This window comes from Chenopodium quinoa, unplaced genomic scaffold, assembly GCF_001683475.1.
Source record: "Chenopodium quinoa cultivar QQ74 unplaced genomic scaffold, ASM168347v1, whole genome shotgun sequence".
NCBI lineage: Eukaryota > Viridiplantae > Streptophyta > Magnoliopsida > Caryophyllales > Amaranthaceae > Chenopodium > Chenopodium quinoa.
The window spans coordinates 2100840-2120932 of NW_018745003.1; the positions used below are offsets into that span (position 1 = coordinate 2100840).

Below are 20093 nucleotides of genomic sequence, written 5' to 3' on the forward strand. Positions count from 1 at the left end.
TTGGCATGATCACAGAGTTTCAGATTATTGATTCAGGCAGTGTTTATTTGGTATTAAGAGTTTTACTTAATTAGAAGATCATGATACCTTTTCAGGAGTTCAGGGATGTACAAGACTTTTCCAAGGCTTATCTATAAGTTGAAGATTAATCAGATAATTCAGAAATTAGAACCCTTCATAATGAGAAAGTATAGTAGCTTTCCATGGCAATGAAATCTTAGTTTATGTAGCCGACCCTATCATTAGGATTAAGACTCCGATGTTGGTGGTGGACTGGTGGTGTATATATAAGCCATAAACAGTGTCTAATTTTACAGTGCTTGCTGCCCTTGTTGGTAAATGCAAGTTTAAGGGCAGTAATTTAATTAGGTGAATTAGACTAGTTTTCATGATGAATGATGTACTCACTTTTTATTTAGTTGATGAACACAATGTCATGAAATGAAACATTGAACTAGAAGTATTAAGTTAATTGATTTATACTACTTTGTTCCATCTATCAGGCTTGCAAACTAGGTAGGTTCCTTTAAATCTCATGGGGAGGGGTGGGGTGAACCAAGAACGAAAACAAGTACGAAGTAACAAGTAATGTTGGGTTCGTAGGTTTGAGCCATCCCTCAAGAAAAATGTACTTCGTATGTGTTTGAATTCTGGGATCTCCTAATTAATCTCTACGAAGGTTTATCACTCCATACATCAATTTTTGAGTCAATTTGAATTCGCACATTGTATTTGAAACAATTCATGTTCATATTAGCTTTTGAAATTAGGAGTATACCCGATTGTAAAATACAGTTGTGTATACATCAATACATCTTCCTCACAGTGTATGTTTTTTAAATATAAGTCTTACAAAGTATAATTTTTTCATGGCTTAAAAATTTAGAACCAATTTTCCATTTAACTTCTTGCAAACTCTCTACCTCATTTACCAGTTTGTAACTTTTCTTCCTCCCATTATTTGTTATACATCTTCATAATTAGTTGCCTTCTGTACGTTGGCTTGTTGCCTTGTTGGGGGTGTTTCCCTTTTGGCCGTGTAGGCGATGTAGCAGGCATGTGTGAATGTGTGATGAATATACGAAGTGCACAAAACTTGGAAACAACATCGACAAATAGGTTATACAAAGTACAAGGTAAAGTTATGGTAAATTTCTTTACGGTAGTTACGTACTAATTTTGAACACAAGTGTTTCATTACAAATTTAAAATATACTAGAATGAAACTTTGCGAACATAAGTGCAATTATTAAAGTTTGTTGATTAGAAATATCTAGCTCAATTTCAATCTAAACTTGGAAAAATTATTATTTTACAAATATATATACGAGTATTATGTTGAAATCAACAAACACTTCTCTTTTTCAAAAAGTAATTTGATTGTACTATATGCTGCCGTTTGTTATAAACCAATACACAAACTTAGTTTTTTTTTGGAAGTTATCTACGAGTATTTAATAATTTATAAGTCATTTTATCAACTTTTAACCACAATTCTTTAAACTCCATATCTAAAATTATTTTTCGTTGCAAAAAAATATATATCATGTACATTAACACAAGTACATTCTAATTTCAACAAATTAAACAAAATTTACTCTTAAAAATACTCCATATATAATTTTCGTGAAACTTATCCAAACTTATTAGTGACACATCATGACATGGTTAATTTCTAAGACAACGGGGGTTAAATTACAAATTATGTTTAAGAAATTTAGCGGGTAACTTCTAACAAAGAAAAGCAGCTCCAACTGCCACTGAACAATTGCGCTAACCCCTAAATTCAATCGGAAAACCAGCAAACTCTCCAGATCTTCTTCTTCTTCTAAACCCTGCAACTTTTGTGTTTGTGTGTATGTTTTCTCTCTCCTCTCTTTTTCCGTAGCACAATGTTATGAATTATTTTTTATTTTCGCCAGTTTTTTTTAATTTATTTTCAAAAATGTTAACTTTGTACCAATTATTCCGATTTATGTTTTCCAGTTGTTTGTTGAGCTAATTTGATTCAGTTTCGGAGATTTTACTTTGTATGTTTATTAAAATATACAAGTTGATGTTTCAATTACTAGATTTGAGGGCGTATTGTTCAAATGAGTATGTATATTTCCATGCACACTAGCTGTTCGACGAAAGTCCTCAATGGGGTTGGAAATTTTGGCATGAATATTCATCAATTCATGGGTTTTCTGGAATTCATTTGTTTATCCAATATGATTGGAAGCTTCTTATTTACGTAGTAGATGCTTTACTGAAAACCTGTAATTGTGGAATTCATTGCTGGGTTTGTGGTTGAAGCAGAAAAAGTAGAGATGCTGGACAAAAGTAGTTTTGATGTGAAGTTTGATCTTTGGGCGCTTAGAGTCCCTCGTGAAATCTGCAAAACCGCCACTCGGCTACTTGATGGGTATTTGCCACTGATGTTTTTATGTTTTGTCAATATTTATCAAAAGTCTATTCTTCCTTCTGTAACTATTTCCTACATATTTTGTCTTGCATTATCTTCTGAGAGATAGACCATGAGTTCATTTAGCTTAGCATAGCACTTTTCATTTCAGTACTCGCTTTTTCTGTGGCTGAATGTTCCAATTGACCTTTTTATTTATGTAGATACTTGCTGGATAGGCCTCGTGTGAAGCCGGTAGCTGAAGATCCAACAACCGAAAAAAATCGTTACATGATATTGTCCGAGAAAATACAGAATAAAGGTGATGTGTTTTAAATACATTTTTTTGTGTAGCCAAAGTGCTACATTTTTTCCCCTGTTTTTGGGAGTCAACTGCTGGCTTTCAGACAGAATCTGGCCACACTTATTTTCTATATTTGATGTGTTACTGTTTTTGTTGATTGATGCTATATTGTTTCTTTCTCGATTCTACAAGTTCCTTCTCCAGCACTTGGCAGTGCCTAGTGTTTGGTGGTTGTAAAGGGATTATTACATTATTTAACTTCCTTATTTGTCCACACGTGTTTTATTTTAAATTAGAAGTATTGCTTTACCTCGAAGTCTATCAAGCTAATGGTCATTCCATCTAGTAAAGATCCATCTTGATCATATATGCTTCCTTGGTATTGAGTTTTATTTTGGTTTTTTAAAGCTGTCCAGTGGGAAGAAATAGTTAAATGTAAGTCTTACCTGATAGAGTTGTGGAAAGGCACCTTTAGGCTTAAATTTTCATTCATGAAAAGGCTTTTTCCTTGCAATATTAATCTGAAAGGCAAATGATTGACCTACTTCACAAACAAACTAGAAGCAGATGACATAGACATTTCCTGTTGTTCAAATACTACCATAAGTTGAAATATTGCCCTTGAGAGACTTCTTTGATTTTTGTTGATTAATCGTTTGGCTAAAATTAGCAGATTCGGGATGATGCTTTCTTATCTTTGAAATTGTTCTCCTTTCTTCCTAGTAAGATTAAAATAGTGATTGTTTTGATGTTTTTGTTCACTTGCTTCATGGATAAATATTGTTTTGCTGGACAGATTTGTCTGATATCCCCGAGCAGAAACTTGACGAACTCCGGAAGCATTGTGAGATAGAAATGGTTCCTTATTCATTGACCCTTGGCTATTCCTACTGGGGTGCAGGTAAAGTGCATGCTCTCAGAATATGAAAAAAACTCTGTTTGATTCATTTTATATTTGTGGTCTATCTATCAGATTTTCATTATGCTCTTTCATTAAGGAATTTAATACTCATCAAGCATCAATACCTTGTGTCTGTGTATAATTGTTTCCCATGCCTTCTATAGTGCTGCAGCTTTGTGCAAATCTCATTGTGATTAGGAGAAGTTTTATTAAGGACGATGAAGTATGTCTTAATGTTGACCATTTTTAGATTAAAGAAAATCTAAGTGTCATACTTACAGAATTTGTCTTAATATGTTATCCTATTTTCACTGATTGTTCATTTGATATTTAGTAGGGCTTTACTTGAAACATTATAAATTACTATTAAAATGAGAGAAAATTGATCGAAATGGATATCGTAGGTAACCAAGTTAATAACTTGGTAAACATAAGGGTCAAATAGCAGTGAGCCAGTGACTATAAAGAATAGTGTAAGGTCTACAATTTGAGTTGTTCAACCATTGGCTTTATACTCGGATCAGAACCTTTAGAATTTTAATACAATATGTAAACATAAGTCGGGATTGGTGCAGTGCATGGGATCAAACTTTTTCTGAAGTTCAAGATCGGCTTTATAAATACATTGAGAAGTCTGACATGCCTGTTATTTTTTTCCCCCCTGATTATGACTTATTTGGATAGAACTCAAAAGTGCTGTAGGAGTATATGTTTAGTGTGCATAGTGATTATGGTAAATAGCTATATGCTTCTTTTGTGGTAGTTTCTGTGAAAGTTAGATGCAAACTGATGGCATTTGCTTTTGTACTGTTACAGTAATCACTTTGCTGATCAACCTGTTATTCACTTGCAGATCATATATTGAAGCAGATTCTACCTGCAGGACTTGAGGTGCCATCATCGTTTGAGACTATAGTTAAGTTTTCATTCTGTTCCAGTTATCTTTAGGACATTCCGTTTGCTTCTTTGGCACATTGGACTATCTAACTACTGAGGTGCTTCATCAAAAGTAAAAGAAAATAGAATTGTAGGCAAATGCCAACCATCATCGATCATCATGCCAGGTTGTTAGCTCTAAGTTTTAATATAATTGCAGTAGATAACTTTCCTTTTCATGCCTTCAATGACCACCTTCCGCATATCCAATTTAATTGCCATTTTAGTCTTCTTTCTCATAAAGTACAAATCAATCCAGATTCCCAGATATCATCATTAATTACCTACAATGATCGTAGTCGATTATGTTTGAGTTTACATTAGGGTAAAATATGAATGTTAGACTTTTAGTCTTTTGCATAAATATAAGAAATCTAAGACCCAGATACCATCATTAAATACCTGTATATCTAGCTATGTTCAATTATTTATAGCTATGTACTCAATTGGTTCATTTTCATTCTAGTCTGTTGCATAAGAACTCTTAGACCCAGATAAATACCTGTATTTGGTAGTGTTGGTTTTACGTTAGGGTTAAATAGGAATAGTAATCAACTTCAGCACCAAAAGTGTAAATTGAAGCTTAAAATAACATTTATTCCAGATTAGAGGGAGTATTAGAAAGTAAATTTTCTAAAGTAATAACTCTCACAAAGTGACCATCAAATACATGCTTTATGATGGCACTACCTTACATTGACGTTTTCATAATCATAAGAAAAGTATCACTAGCATTGAAACATGTTGGAGGATGATTATTTTGGGAATAACTAACAGCTCTTGAATGAGATTGTATTGGATCATTTGGAATTAGTGTTGCTAAAAACTTCTTGGCTCTTGCCATGAGCTAATGATATGTGCATTGACATTTTATTTGTTATTATTATGCAGGTCATATTGCACATCTAAATATCACTGATGAACTACTTCCATACAAGGATGTTATTGCAGAGGTCATTTATGATGTATGTGTGTTTATACTTGACATTTTTTTTGGGGTATTATTCATATTATGGTGTCCTCGCTGTTATTGCCTATTCATAATGAGATCATTTTCAGGCAAAGAAAAACCAGAGCTTTTTCAATATGATCTTCAATGTTTTGGTCAATTATCTCTAGCTATGCCCTCATCAGTCATCACCTGACACAATTTTATTATTTTGTTACTACAGAAAAATTACCCTAGAATCAGAACTGTGGTCAATAAAGTTGGCACAATTACAAACGAGTTTCGAGTTCCAAAGTTTGAAATCCTTGCTGGCGACAATGATATGGTTACAGAGGTGAAACAATATAAGGCGAAATTCAAGCTTGATTACAGCTTGGTCTATTGGAACTCAAGATTAGAACATGAACATATGAGACTAGTTTCTCTGTTCCAAGCTGGAGAGACCATTTGTGATATGTTTGCCGGTATTGGCCCATTTGCTATCCCAGCAGCACAAAAGGGGTGCTTGATTTATGCAAATGATTTAAATCCAGATAGTATCCGGTTCTTGAAAATAAATGCAGAACTCAACAAGGTCAATGATTGCATCTTCACATACAATATGGATGCGAGAAAATTCATGTCTCAATTAATGACTGTTCCAAATGCTTCTGATGATTGCAGCAGAGAGTCTAAAAGTGAAACAGAAAATAGGAATATAGAGGGTAAATTTAAGAAGCATTTTTCATCTTTATGTTTGCGGCTGAGATTTTCTTCTGTCACTTGCACATAAGGCTAAATAGTTATAGATTTAATTTTACAAATTTTCCGGATTATGCAGGAGGCAATAGTGAGAAGATTGATCCACCAGTCAGTCCTGCCAAAAGGTCTGCAGAATGTTGTCAAAAAGGTATCATAGATTTAATTTTATGGTATCATGACCTTATTGCAGCGCACATTCACCTATACTGTATGATAGAATGTATAGCTGATCTCCGCCTTCCTGTTAAACTGCAGAAACACCTGGTACTCACAGCACAAAACGTGGCACTAATAAGAGGATGAGGGGTTCTGTACCCTCTGTGAAGCCATGGGAGCATGTTGACCATGTGGTCATGAATTTACCCGCTTCTGCATTGGAGTTCCTTGGTAATACTATTCTTACCTAAAATAATGCATTAATTTCTCACTTCTCAAAGTTGGTACAAATTTCAATTCTTGCTATTTATAGTTTGCTTGTCCATTGCCTTCCGATGAGACATTACGTTGGAAAATGATAGTTGCCTTTGGAAACATCCAATGGAAATTGGCCAGTTCCTCTCATCTTGATTTGTATACCTTTGATGAGCCAAGCTTTAACTCATGCTCTTGTGTTCTCAGTTTGCATATATGAATGGAGTACCATATTATGTTGGAAAAAGAACATTTCTACTAGTTGCTGTTTTGGTGCTTCTATATCTTTGAACTCAATGACTCGCCTTTTTTTTGAGATTTTTTTTGCAAAAATCCCTTCCCCCCCCCCCCCCCCCCCCCCCCCCCCCCCCCCCAAAAAAAAAAAAAAAAAGGCTATCTAATCCACAAATTAGATAGTAAACTAGATTAGTGCTCGTGCGATGCACGGTAGTAATAACCTTTTTTTCCATAATTAATTTGTGATATAATATAAAAATGAGGCAACTCATGTGGAACGAACCAATACAATGAATATCCGTTCAAAAAAAAAAAAAAAAACCAATGCAATGAATATAAGAAAGATGTAATAACAAGGCAAAAATTATTAAAACTACAATTGAGAAAAAAATAAATTATTTTTGATTAGTTGTGTTGAAAATATTTTAAAATACTGTACATTATATTATATTAATGATGCATGTTATTGCCAATAAAATTATACAATTTAGATGTCGTATGACTTTTTATAAATGAATTAATTTAGTCCGAAAAAAATACTATACAATGTACTTCCAAAAAATAAGCTAAGTAATAAATTTTTTAAAAAAAAAACTTAAAGCTAACATCATATATTTTATTGGCGGGAATTTTTTTAATGATAGCTTGACATATGTCCAAAATAATCGATGTAAGCAAGACCTATTTTAGTAATAGTTAATAGATTTTTTAAAGGGGGAAAAATGTTATAAGTTGGTAAAATTATTACATTTTTTTTCCATTGAACCCCACTATTGTACAACTATATGATGGTAATTTAAATGTTAATATTGAATTTTTGGCCCCGTTATTTTATACTCTCCATCATATTTCAATCATTTAAATTATAGCTTATTCTCTCTTACTTAAAAGGTCTCAAAATCTTGTGTAACTATTTTAAGTAAAATACGAAATAAAGAAGAATACAATTATTATAAATATAATACGGAGTATATAAGATTAGGAATAATATATTATTATAGTTGTATTATCCAAATATTCCAAAAATAAAAGATTTTTGCTAAAAAGAGAGGGTTATTTTGGAGGAAAAAACAGCACCAAAAAGTGACACGTGTCATTCATAGTGTCTGTTTTAGTATTATGTTATTGATTTACCCCACTCCTCATCAAACGATCAAAACCTAGAAGTAAAAAAGAGTCATGAGTACATGTAATTTGGTCAATAATAAAGAATTAGAGTTGTTGATTTTGGCATCATGCAATCTCTTTCTTTTCAGACGCGTTTAAAGGTCTAATATGCCGAAAATATTGGAAAGGGCTTCTACCTTGGATTCACTGTTACTGCTTCATCCGGTCAAGTGAAACTGAAGAGTTCATAATTTCAGTAAGCCATGTTCTCTATATGCTTTCACATGTCTTTAGGAGCACTCTTTCGCTTCCCCCCCTCCCCCTTTCTTTTGTGTTTCTGATTGGTGAAGTTAGTATTCCCTTTAACTAAGTGTTGTAAATTACAAGAAGTGTATTTTAACAAATTTGATAAAAAGCTGTGAATGAGGAATTGCGTTGTCATTTTTATTTTCTAGACAAGATATTGTTAGAACTCTGAGAAGTGTTATTTATATTATCAAAGTTATTATCATTTTCCTAAATCATATTCGTTTAGTTCTCAGCATTTTCCTCCCCCATTTTTGTTATGCCTTCAGATCTTATTTTTTTCTGTATAGATCAGTAAATAGATGAACGAACTAAGCAAATTTAAATTACTTTGCAGGTCGCCGAGTCTAGGTTGAATGCTAAGATACATGATCCTGTGTTCCACAGGGTTAGAGATGTTGCACCAAACAAGGTGAAATAATTTGCTAATACCATCATTTTATGTGTCAACTTTTCCAGGCTTCTTTCATTATGGATTTTTCGACTTGTTTCTTCTACAGGCTATGTTTTGCTTAAGCTTCAGACTCCCCGAGGAAGCATGCCTTGATGAAGAAGCTATTGTATCTTGAAATTGGTTCAACGTGGTCTTACTTTTTTATGTGTCCTTGGAATTTATGTTAACCAAGATAGGTTTAAGAGAGTCGTATCTTTGTTAACCCAGGTTTTTGCATTTTGAAGATCTTTACTAACACTAGTTTAGGAGTTGCTTTTGAAACAAAGAGAGAGAGCAAATATTATTGTTAAATTTTAGCCATAATGTGTTATCATTTGACTATATCGAATTTGCATAAATTATTGAAAATTGAAAGAAAGCTAGCAAAACTACTACGAGATACTACGCGAGTATTATATATTGAAAATACTGCGGTTTGTACAACGTATTTTGTTATGATTTTCTATTTATTATATTTCAGAAATTATGGTTATTACTAAGAATAGAAATATTTATCTATTAATTCTTTTTTGCTATAATATGAACTTGTATCATTTTATATTGAGAATTAAATTTTAAAGCAAGAACCAATAGCCAAACTTTCTTCAGGATGATGTTATTGTTTGCAAAAATCCATGTGCAGTAGAATGGGAGACAAGAAGTTCTTTAAATATTTCCTTCCAAACTGGAATAGCACCAAGGACCAATACCAATTTCTCTTTACTGAAGATAAAAAATATGGTGGAAAAAAAAAAAGGAAATAAAAAAGTGTACTTTTACAACATAAAGCATACACAAATAACTGTATATGTTTATTTTCTTTACATTTTATTCACTTAAGATGTAAACAAATAAATTAAAAAATGGGAAAAAAGAGGGAATTTTGCATGGGTATGAGCAACACGTAGACTGAGGCTGGAAAGTTGGGATTTCAGACAATATTTTCGTGGAACTTTTAAGCAAAAGTTGAGTCAAAAATATGCTTACTTCTTGCTGATGCATGTTGAGCTTGAGCTTTTTAGAGTGGCTAATCTTGTCTGGATATACCCTAAATTCTTGGGGGCCATTGAAGGATTTGCTTCAAAATTTTCATTTTAAAACAAATCTTAAGCACTATTCATGATAATTTTTAGTGTTATTTATGTTCTTGATCTTATCCCAATTGACCTTAAAAGAAAGTTTACTATTATGAAGGTTATGTTACTTCTTAGAATTAATTTTAAAGTTATTTTTCGTATTATACTACAATAATTGAAAGAAAAGAGTACGGTTAAATTACAATATTTGAAGCTGGTGTACGTTTGATAAATCAAACAAGATTATAAAATTATGACTCCCATGTGAAATTAATTTTCTAACAATATTTTCCAAATAGGTTACAATATGCATCCTTAGCGCATTGGGTTTTTCATCCATATAGAATAATAAAATATAGGAAGCATGGTATATACATAAGAATGTCATTTGCTTTAGATTGAGATCAAAAGTGAAATGATGTCATTTGATACTCATGAAATGTCCATTTGCTTTATTTTTATCTTTTAAAATAGTACAATCCCTTTATAATTAGATCTAAAAATTGAAAAAAAAAAAATTATTGATAAATTTATAAGAAATTGTAAATCGATAGATATAATCAATGTTTAAATATATAGTATTAATACTCCGTATATCTCTTGACTTATTGAATTGTTACACTTTTTAATTACTACCATTACTACGGAGTAGTAACACACTTTTCGACTAAATTTCTTACATTAGTCAAATACTCAATTTTGCCATAAAGTACCATGCATGAACAACACAAAAAATTAATTTCTCAAATCTTTAACTCTACTTGTAGTGCTTATCCATTTAATTTGACTAAAGAAAGTGAATCTTTTAGTTCTAAACCAATTTCTCCAAGAGGTCACTTCACTTCATATTGTTGGTAAAGTAATGAATGATAACTACATAAAAACTATAGTATTGTATGAAATCATCTAAAATGACTTACTTAGAATACATACTATTACTATTTTATGTCAATTTGCCTCAGCAAAATCAAAAGAATGTGATAAAGATGGGAATGACAGCAATCACAGCACTATAACTTCCATTTGCATGGCCCTGTAACTGAATAACAGAACTAAGGAACGAATCTCTCTCTTTCTCTCTCCTCTTCTACCATACCCATCATCAAAAACACCCCTTTTCTCCCAAAATCTCACCTACCCATTTCACAACTTTGAAAAGGGTACTAATTTCAAAAATACCCATTTCAAGATTCATCACAATTTTAGAAGGAACCCTAATAATGGCATTTTTTTACTGTTATACTCTGTTTTTAGTAATGGCGGCTGTATTTTCTCAGGGTTTAAGTGTTGGGGTGAATTGGGGTACCATGGCAACTCATCAGTTACCTGCTGATATGGTGGTTCAGATGCTGAAAAATAATGGGTTTGATAGATTGAAGTTGTTTGAAGCTGATGATAATATTTTGAATGCTTTAATTGGTACTGAAATTGAAGTAATGTTAGCAATTCCTAATAATATGTTGGAGGAGATGAGTAGTGATCCAGATGCTGCTGTTTCTTGGGTTGATGCTAATGTTACCTCTTACTTCTATTCTGGTGGTGTAAATATCAAGTTAAGTCTCTTAACTTTTTTAGTACACACCAACTGTTTGATGTTTTGCTTCTTTTAAGTTCTTAGTCTTGTAAAGTACTGAATTTTTGATGGGTTTTGTGTTTCTGGATTTTTTATGAATCTTGCTTGATGAATTAGGAATTTGATGGGTTTTTTTACTCGTGATGTTGATTGTTTTTTGATGAAATTTGTGGAGAATTAAGTGATAAAGATTTAAAGTGTACTGTTGAAAGTTACTTTTATTGCTTTGATTTTGATCTCACAATATTCTTTGATTTACCTTTTTGTTGTGCAGCTATGTTGCAGTAGGCAATGAGCCAACACTACAGACCTATAATGGCACATACCTGAAGTACATGTTACCAGCCCTCAGGAACATCCAAGAGGCCCTTAATCGGGCAGGACACGGGGATCGAATCAAGGCGACAATTCCTTTCAATGCCGATGTCTACTACTCTCCTGAGTCGGATCCTGTGCCCTCTGCTGGAGATTTCAGGCCTGAAGTTCGAGACCTTACACTCGAAATCCTGCAGTTCTTACATGAAAACAGTGCTCCCTTTACTGTCAACATATACCCTTTCCTTAGTCTGTATGGAAACAAGAACTTCCCTATAGACTATGCTTTCTTTGAGGGGTCAAATGTGCCTATAAGAGACCAGGGTTTGACATACACCAATGTGTTTGACGCGAATTTTGATACTTTATTGTCAGCATTGAACAAAGCTGGGTACCCTGATATGGAGGTTATAGTAGGAGAGGTAGGTTGGCCGACTGATGGTGATATACATGCCAATGCTGAGAATGCTAAGAGGTTCAATCAAGGCCTTCTTCAACATATTATGTGTGGGGAAGGGACTCCACTTCGGAAGGGCAAAATTGATGTCTACCTGTTCAGTTTGATCGATGAGAATGCCAAGAGCATTGCACCAGGGAACTTTGAGAGGCATTGGGGGCTGTTTGAGTTTGATGGAATGCCAAAGTATGAACTCGATTTAGCCGGTATGCAAGAAGATAGGACACTAATCCCAGTGGAAGGAGTGGTATATATGGAGAAAAGGTGGTGTGTTTTGAACTCTGATGCTACAAACTTGGGGGACTTGCCTGATAACATAAACTATGCTTGTAGTTTGTCAGACTGCACATCCTTAGGCTATGGATGTTCATGCAACCATCTGTCAGTCCAAGGGAATGCTTCCTATGCTTTCAACATGTATTATCAGATTAAGGGTCAGAATATCTGGGACTGTGATTTTGATGGCCTGGCTATGATCACTGATCGAGATCCATCAGACAGAAGCTGTCAGTTTCCGATCATGATTGACTACAGCTCCTCTGGGATTCTGCGCAAAGGAGTTTTTGAGGTTCTATGGACAAGCATAAGTGTATGTATCGTGTTTTTGCTTGTTCAGTGAATGTAGTAGAGAAATTTTGTAGGTCTTCACGGATAATAGTCATTGTAGAGGAATTATGTGCATTTGGCTCTTGTATATTGACATTGAAATTGAGTGAACTGTAAAAAAAAAATTACATTCTTCCTTCATGGGAACATTATATTTGAATACTTAGCTTGATGCCAAACTATTGTTCTTCTATAGTTTTTTTTTCACTTGTTCTGCCTGAGAACTGTAAGTCTTTTAGATAATGTGCACATCTTGAAGTAAATTTTTACTAGTGTAGTGAAGATGACATTGTATTGCTTGACTACTTGTTTTAGATGAATGGCTATGGCAGTGTCAAAAATTCAAGATCCAGCTAAAGTCAATAATGTTAATGTCTTGATTTTTATATACCTTATTGTCAAAAAAAATTTGATCACATTATCCTAGTCTTCAATTCCAATTGGACTTGGGGATAAAGAAATGAAAGTTTATCATTATGCATTTTACCAAAATAAACAATAATAATTATATACGAATTAAATGAAGCCATCTAAGAAATGTTCATTGGAGTCGTCTTTATTGCCATATATGAAGTATTTGAAGGAACCCAGGGCTAGAGTGCTACACTCAAAGATACTGTTGAAATTGTTGCGATGACTGCCTATGTAATCTTGCAAGGGGACTGTGTGATGTGGAGGTTGTGTGTGCTGTGTAGGCACAAAGACAAAGCGTTTGATGCACAATTAGGAGGTGTTGTCTTTGAATTATACAATATAAAGCAATATGAATAAGAAGATTAAATTGAAAATGGTTTTACTACATAATTAGTTTGCCTTCTCTCTTTTCTTCTTGGAATGCCAGCACGTCACCCTATAGCTAAATATAGTGTTTGTCAAATGAACAAATTTGAATAGAAATTGACCTAGTAAGTCGCAAATTATTTCATACACTTCGGAGCACTTAGGATGATGCTCTATAAAGACATGTATGGCACACAAATTTGGCAACACACAATTCATAAAGGCATAAAACCTTTGATGCACAATTAGGAGTGTAAGTGATGTCTTTGAATTAGACCATATAAAGCTAATTAATTTAGCAAGCATAAATAAGAAGAACAACTTAGGAGTATGTTATCTAATGTACATTCTCTCTTTTATTCTTTTAATGTCACACTACAACTTAATATAGTGTTTTATATGCAAAAGAACAAATTAGAATAGAAAAAATCACTCATCAATAAGTCGCAAATTATTTCATGCACCTAGGAGTACTGAAAATGATGCTCTGTAATGACGTGTATGCCACAAAAATTTGGTACTATGTAACACACTTTTCAATTACAATGTTTCCTACTCTCAAGTGCATCAAAGGATTTTTTTTTTTTTAAGTACATGCTAATTTTTCATTTTCTTGTGGATAAATTACAACATAACAGGATGATCATCATTCATTAAGGCATTTCCATCCCACTCACAAAAACATAATAATAATAATAATAAATAAAAAAAAAGAAAAAAAAAAAAAAAAAAGATCGACGGCTAAAATTAAATATGCCAGCGTGGCATCTCAAATCATAGCCTTCCTTACTCACTCTTCTTTGTCCCTACCAAAACAACATTTCTGGAAATTTAGAGTGAAAAAGAAAAATAAAATAAAAAATCTCTAAATTTGCTGTAATTTCAAGAGAGAGTATCTCTTAAATTTTTTTTTTCGGACAACAAAATTCAAAGAAAATTCCTCTTCTACCTTCCAAGATCCCGAGATCTGGGTAATCAATTAAACAAAAAGATCACATAATACCTCAGAAATTAGGGATTTTAGATCTAAATTTCCCCAATTTATGATTGTCGGTGAATTCTGGAAAAAAATTCTAGGGTTTATAAACTTCAATTTTGGGAAATGAGGTCTGCGCAATCATCTTATCGAGATAGAACTCACGAGTTTCAGAGCATTGCAGAGAGGTTAAAGAAGTCGATTCCATCAAATGGGCCGAATAATCCGAGTAGCAGTAGCTCCGTTGATGTTTCTCAGGTTAATGGGCCTAGATCCGCTGTTATTCAATCGGAGTTCAATAAACGGGCCTCCAAGATCGGGTTTGGTATCCATCAAACTTCCCAGAAGCTTGCCAAGCTCGCTAAGTGTAAGTTCTTTGCCAACTGTAGTTGGTGTTGTGTATGTTTTGATTGGAATCGGGGAATGTATAATGTGGTTGATCAAATTTGGTGTTTTGTTTATTGAACTTTGATCAGATTTTGTTGATGCAATTGGGTTTTTGTTTTGATTGGAATGATGTATTATAGAGTGAATTGGGTATTTGTTTGATGGGTTTATGTTGAATTTGGTAGATGCTTTATATGAAAGGCAAATGAGACACTAAAACTCTGATTTTCTTAATCAAGGGTTGGAGAATACTTGTGCTGAATTGATTATGATTAGGTTGTGTTTGAAATGTGAGACTGTTTTTGAGTATAGATCATTTAGTGTTATAGTATTATATATGAGGCCGTGTGATGTGGTCGATTGGTTGTCGCATTGTGGTGGTTTTAGCTGGCTTGTGTAATGTTAGTGATCATATTTGTATTGTGATTATACTTGAACCGAGATAAGGAGTGTGAGGGGTTATTTTTGTTTATTGTCAGTTCAGTAGAGAAATGAGTTTATGATATAGTAGTGTTGAATTTATGAGGTTTGGACTGGTTGATGACCTTGATGTTGAATTTGGTATATAGTTGCACTATGAAGTCCTTGATTAGAAAGGTGTGATGTGAGTGATCATAACTGATGTTGAACTTTTACCTAAAACTGAACTATGGAGGAAGTTTGATGCAGTTTTTTCTGTGATTCTTTGTCAACAGTTGATGTGGAAATGTTGCAGTACTGAGTATGATGGATTTTGGATTGACTTCATGGGAATTGTACTTTTTAGTGTAGTTCTGAATTCTGTTAGCTTGATAGATCATGCTTCGTTAAGCTACACTGGTGATGTAAATGATACATCAATGAGGGTGACCGAACCTTTTTCCGAAATTATAGTTTGCTATTTATTTGTAGTCATTTATTTTATTGGAAATATACTGAGTGATGTGATCCAATCTGGCATATAAACTAAGCAATGACAGAGATTTGTATAGCTTTTGTGTGTTTAGGTAGTGTTGACAGCAAAATGTACTTTTGACATACTTTGTTGTTCCAAATTTGAAATAGGAAAATTTCTAATGTTTTCAACACACTATATTCTGGTAATTGAGGAGACGTCTTAGGGCATCTAGGTGAAACCTTCCTACTTCTAGTATGGTTTGGATGCTCTATGAGATTCTGAGTATTGGATGAGGTGTTGATGATAATTGAACTTTGATCAGAATTTGCTAATGCAGATCAATTATTCTTTTTGTTTATTATGATGGGATTAAGAGTGGTTGATGTTGGATTATGTAGACGCAGTAATTAAGAGGAGAAATGTGACACTAACACTCTGACGTCCTTAATCAAGGTGTAGAGATTGTGCCAATTAGGCTATGATTAGGTTGTGTTTAGTATGTGAGACTATTTTTGAGTATAAATTATTTAGTTTTCTTATATACGAGGCGGTGTGATTTGGTTGATTTGTAGTCAGATTTTGGAGGTTTTGGCTGGCTTGTCTATCGTCAGTTTTCAGATTTGTGTTGTGATTTCATTCGAATTGAGCTAATGTAGTGTGAGGTTATTTAAGCTTATATATTGGTTTAGTAGAGAAATGGGTTTATGATATAATGGTGTTGAATTTGGTAGATGTTCTTGATGCATTCTGAGTTATTTTATTGGACAGGTGTTTTAGTGAGTGAGGTTGGTTTGTTTTGATGAGTGTTGTACTGGTTAATGACCGTAATGTTGAATTTGGTATATATGTAGTTGCACGCTGAAGTCCTTGATTGGAAATGTGTGATGTGAATTCATAATTGATGTTGAAGTTTTACTTAAAACTGAACTATCATAAATATCTGAGTGTGGTGCTTTTTTGAAGTGTGTGTTATTTATCTTACTCTGATTTATGCTCATTAATCTGTTTTCCAGTGGCCAAGAGGACATCTGTCTTTGATGACCCAACTCTTGAAATTCAAGAGCTGACTGCAGTTATCAAGCAAGACATTACTGCACTTAATTCAGCTGTAGTAGACCTGCAGCTTCTGTGCAACACCCAAAATGAGAGTGGAAATATTTCTAGTGACACCACTAGTCATTCTACCACAGTTGTAGATAACCTTAAGAACCGTCTAATGACAGCAACTAAGGAGTTTAAGGAGGTTCTTACAATGCGAACTGAGGTATGGTGTTTGGCACTGTAATATGTGGTGCTTTACTCAATGCAATCACTGTCATGCTTTCAACTTACCCCGCTTTTTTTGGGATGATTGCAGAATTTAAAGGTTCATGAGAATAGAAGGCAACTGTATTCGTCAACTGCATCAAAAGAGCCTGCAAATCCTTTCGTCCGTCAGCGGCCATTGGCAGCCAAATCACCCAATGGACCCTCTGCTCCTCCATGGGCTAATGCAGCTTCAACTTCATCCGCTTTGTTTCCGAAGTAAGTATTCTGAAGCTGGAGCTCTCACTGTGAAGCTGGTGTCTTTCTATCATAATCATATAGCAGTGTTTCTTTTCTTCTCTGGGTAGTTTGCTATTTCGTATTATGTAACCTTTTTGCAAACGTTATCCATTGAATTTCCATTAAGCTTGAATCTTTGTTTGTTAATGCCTATTTGATTCAAAATTTTGTAGTATCGTAGTGATGGGCCAAAGAGGTCAACAATATTTTCTAATAGAAGAGGCATGGGCCAAAGAGGTCAACAATATTTTCTTGAGTAACAAATGTTTTTCAGAAGTTTATTTTATATGGTTGTCAATATGTGCTAATGATTGGTGTTTGCGTGCTTCCCCCCTCATACACCAAACTGCATCTGAGAAACTAGAATTACATTGCCTTTTTAGTCTAACTGAATTGGTAAAGAGGGTCTCTTTTTTGTCCTTTTGACATGTTCACAAGATGCTAGGCTATTTTTATATTGGCAACTTTATAGAATAAACAAGGATAAGAATTAGGAGTTGACATCAGACTTTCATCTTCAAAGAATTTTGCTTTGCCTTTTGTGCATTTGGTAAACCCTGTTAATGAATCGCATCTGCTGTGCCCTGAAGAGTATAGACTGAGAGCTCTATTCTGATCTACTATTACTTAGCTCTTTTCTTACTGTTAGATAAGAAGAGTAGAAAATTTAATTAATGATAATCATTCCATTAGAGTTGATGTGCTGGGTAGCAAGTGATGCACAGAAGTATAATCTACTTATCTCCGTATATTCCTTCTCGATGTAAATTAATAGAAATGAGTAACCCACTTCTGTTTCTTTCAAACATCTGTATAAATTTGATTAGTTAAGGTGCTGACTTCATTGTTCTTTATTTTGCAGAAAATCAGCTGATGGAGAATCTCAGCCATTGTTGCAACAACAGAATCAACAACAGCAACAGATGGTTCCATTACAGGACACTTATATGCAGAGCAGAGCTGAAGCACTTCAGAATGTGGAGTCTACAATTCACGAATTGAGTAATATATTTACACAATTGGCAACAATGGTGTCACAACAAGGAGAGATTGCAATCAGGTTTGCATCCTGTAGCTTAAGATCGCTGTTTTGACTGATACAAATATGTGCTAATGATTGGCTTGTCTCTGTAGTTGACTCTCAAGTTATTTTTAATATCTAAAGCATGTATAATATAATGATATATACCATTTGCCTGCTGTATGAGCAAAAAAAGATCTTACTGATGTATGAAACAACTTTACTACACACATGTATCTGTAAGGTGCAGTTTCGTGGGAAAGTTTGCATGCTTCTCCTATGTAAATCTGGATTTGTGATCTGACCTTGATTCTGCATTATTGCAGGATTGACGAGAACATGGAGGATACCCTTGCAAATGTTGAAGGGGCTCAGAACCAGTTGGTCAGGTACTATAACAGTATATCCTCAAACAGATGGCTGATGATCAAGATATTCTTTGTATTGATAGTATTTCTGATGTTTTTCCTATTTTTTGTTGCATAAATGTCATTCATAGAACCTTTTTGGCTGAGTATATAGGTTGAGAAAAATTTAAATGAACAATAAAGAAAGGTGTTATTGTAGATTGGGCTTGTCCCTTATTTTAGATTGCTTTTATTTCTTCCTTGTTTTTTGGTTTCTATTTCTTGGAGCGAAGAGAACAGTGTGTGGCTAAGTTGGAAGTATTGAAACAGGTAATTTTTTCGGCAGAACAATATGTAATATCTCACGAATGTTGTAAACATTGCTAATAGTTTTTACTAGATGAAAGGTTCTCTGATCTTTCTGTTTCTGCCATTTCTCTTCATTTTCATCTTCATATTATGTTTCTGATTACATCTAGTCAAAGCAGTCTTGGTGCTGCCATTTGCAGATACTGTAGTGGATGCTTAAATGAAGTGTTCTGATTGCAAATTCTTTTATAAAATGTTTCGAGAAATAACTGTGACAAATTGTGTACAAAGTTTGAAAAATCTTACTGGCAAATTATACACATCTTGTCTGATATTTGTATATGTTTGTGTTTACTTTATATTTGGTTTTCTTGGGAGTTCCATGCGCTTGGTGCCCAAATATTAATTGCACTTTATTTGAAATGAATGACTTTTTTTATCAAATATGAATAGCATCTTCTTCCAAATAAAAAAGCATAAGATAATTTTATTTGGTACTGTATGTGGTTTGGGGACTAAAACTAATCATTGGGGTAATTTGATTTCGTGTCATGTTAATCCAAGCGGCTTAGGTATAGGCAAATAGGCAATTGTGGGACAATTGCAAACTGAAGTGGATATTTCAACTTCTCACTAAATCTAGTAATTAAATAGGCAATTGTGGGACGATTACTTCATGGGGCTTTTAACTTCTCATTGCCAAAAACCAAATAGCTTAGGAATTTCGTTAAGGAAACAACTTTCATAAGATACAACTTCATATGGAACCATGTTAACCAAACAAACACAAAGTATTTGCATGAGAGTGACTTAGTGAGGGATATCTCAAGTAGTTAGAGTTTCTCTTCCGGTTCCATGAGATCCTAAGATTGATTCTCATTTCCGCCTTTTTGGCTCTCTAAACACTAAAAAATAAAAATAAAAAATAAAAAAACTAAAGTATTTGCATAAGTCTAACTATGTTTTGTTTTACTTGACTGATTTTACATAATTAAGAAACGGAAGTAGTATTTACATGTAAACTTTTTTATAAAACACAAATTTTTAAAAAAACAACTACATCCGTATTGTGTACAATTATATTATACAGAGTATAATTTATCCTACAAACCT

General features: G+C 33.6%; 3 protein-coding genes across 4 annotated transcripts; all 3 read left to right on the plus strand.

The window, feature by feature from the left end:
* Positions 1 to 32: 32 nt before the first annotated feature.
* LOC110707835 (tRNA (guanine(37)-N1)-methyltransferase 2-like) lies at positions 33 to 9220 on the plus strand. Of its 2 annotated transcripts, none has more exons than XM_021885893.1 (12): positions 33 to 1136; positions 2302 to 2407; positions 2611 to 2708; positions 3487 to 3591; positions 4445 to 4507; positions 5419 to 5492; positions 5700 to 6180; positions 6297 to 6365; positions 6473 to 6604; positions 8122 to 8228; positions 8616 to 8690; positions 8779 to 9220. In XM_021885893.1, exons 1-12 carry the CDS (start codon positions 1058 to 1060, stop codon positions 8845 to 8847), a joined length of 1458 nt encoding a protein of 485 aa, XP_021741585.1. In that variant the 5' UTR covers positions 33 to 1057; the 3' UTR covers positions 8848 to 9220. The 2 variants fall into 2 exon arrangements, with proteins under 2 accessions (XP_021741585.1, XP_021741586.1); XM_021885894.1 differs by lacking the exon at positions 33 to 1136 and adding an exon at positions 1654 to 1856 and having other exon boundaries at positions 8779 to 9215.
* A 1410-nt stretch (positions 9221 to 10630) lies between these two features.
* Positions 10631 to 12906, plus strand: LOC110707635 (glucan endo-1,3-beta-glucosidase 8-like). The gene is made up of 2 exons (XM_021885661.1): positions 10631 to 11339; positions 11635 to 12906. The coding sequence occupies exons 1-2, from the start codon at positions 11008 to 11010 to the stop codon at positions 12749 to 12751; spliced, it is 1449 nt and encodes a 482-aa protein (XP_021741353.1). The 5' UTR covers positions 10631 to 11007; the 3' UTR covers positions 12752 to 12906.
* A 1370-nt stretch (positions 12907 to 14276) lies between these two features.
* Positions 14277 to 19114, plus strand: LOC110707837 (syntaxin-32-like). Its single transcript, XM_021885897.1, has 5 exons — positions 14277 to 14861; positions 16772 to 17022; positions 17116 to 17282; positions 18166 to 18363; positions 18651 to 19114. Exons 1-5 carry the CDS (start codon positions 14621 to 14623, stop codon positions 18808 to 18810), a joined length of 1017 nt encoding a protein of 338 aa, XP_021741589.1. The 5' UTR covers positions 14277 to 14620; the 3' UTR covers positions 18811 to 19114.
* Positions 19115 to 20093: the final 979 nt, after the last annotated feature.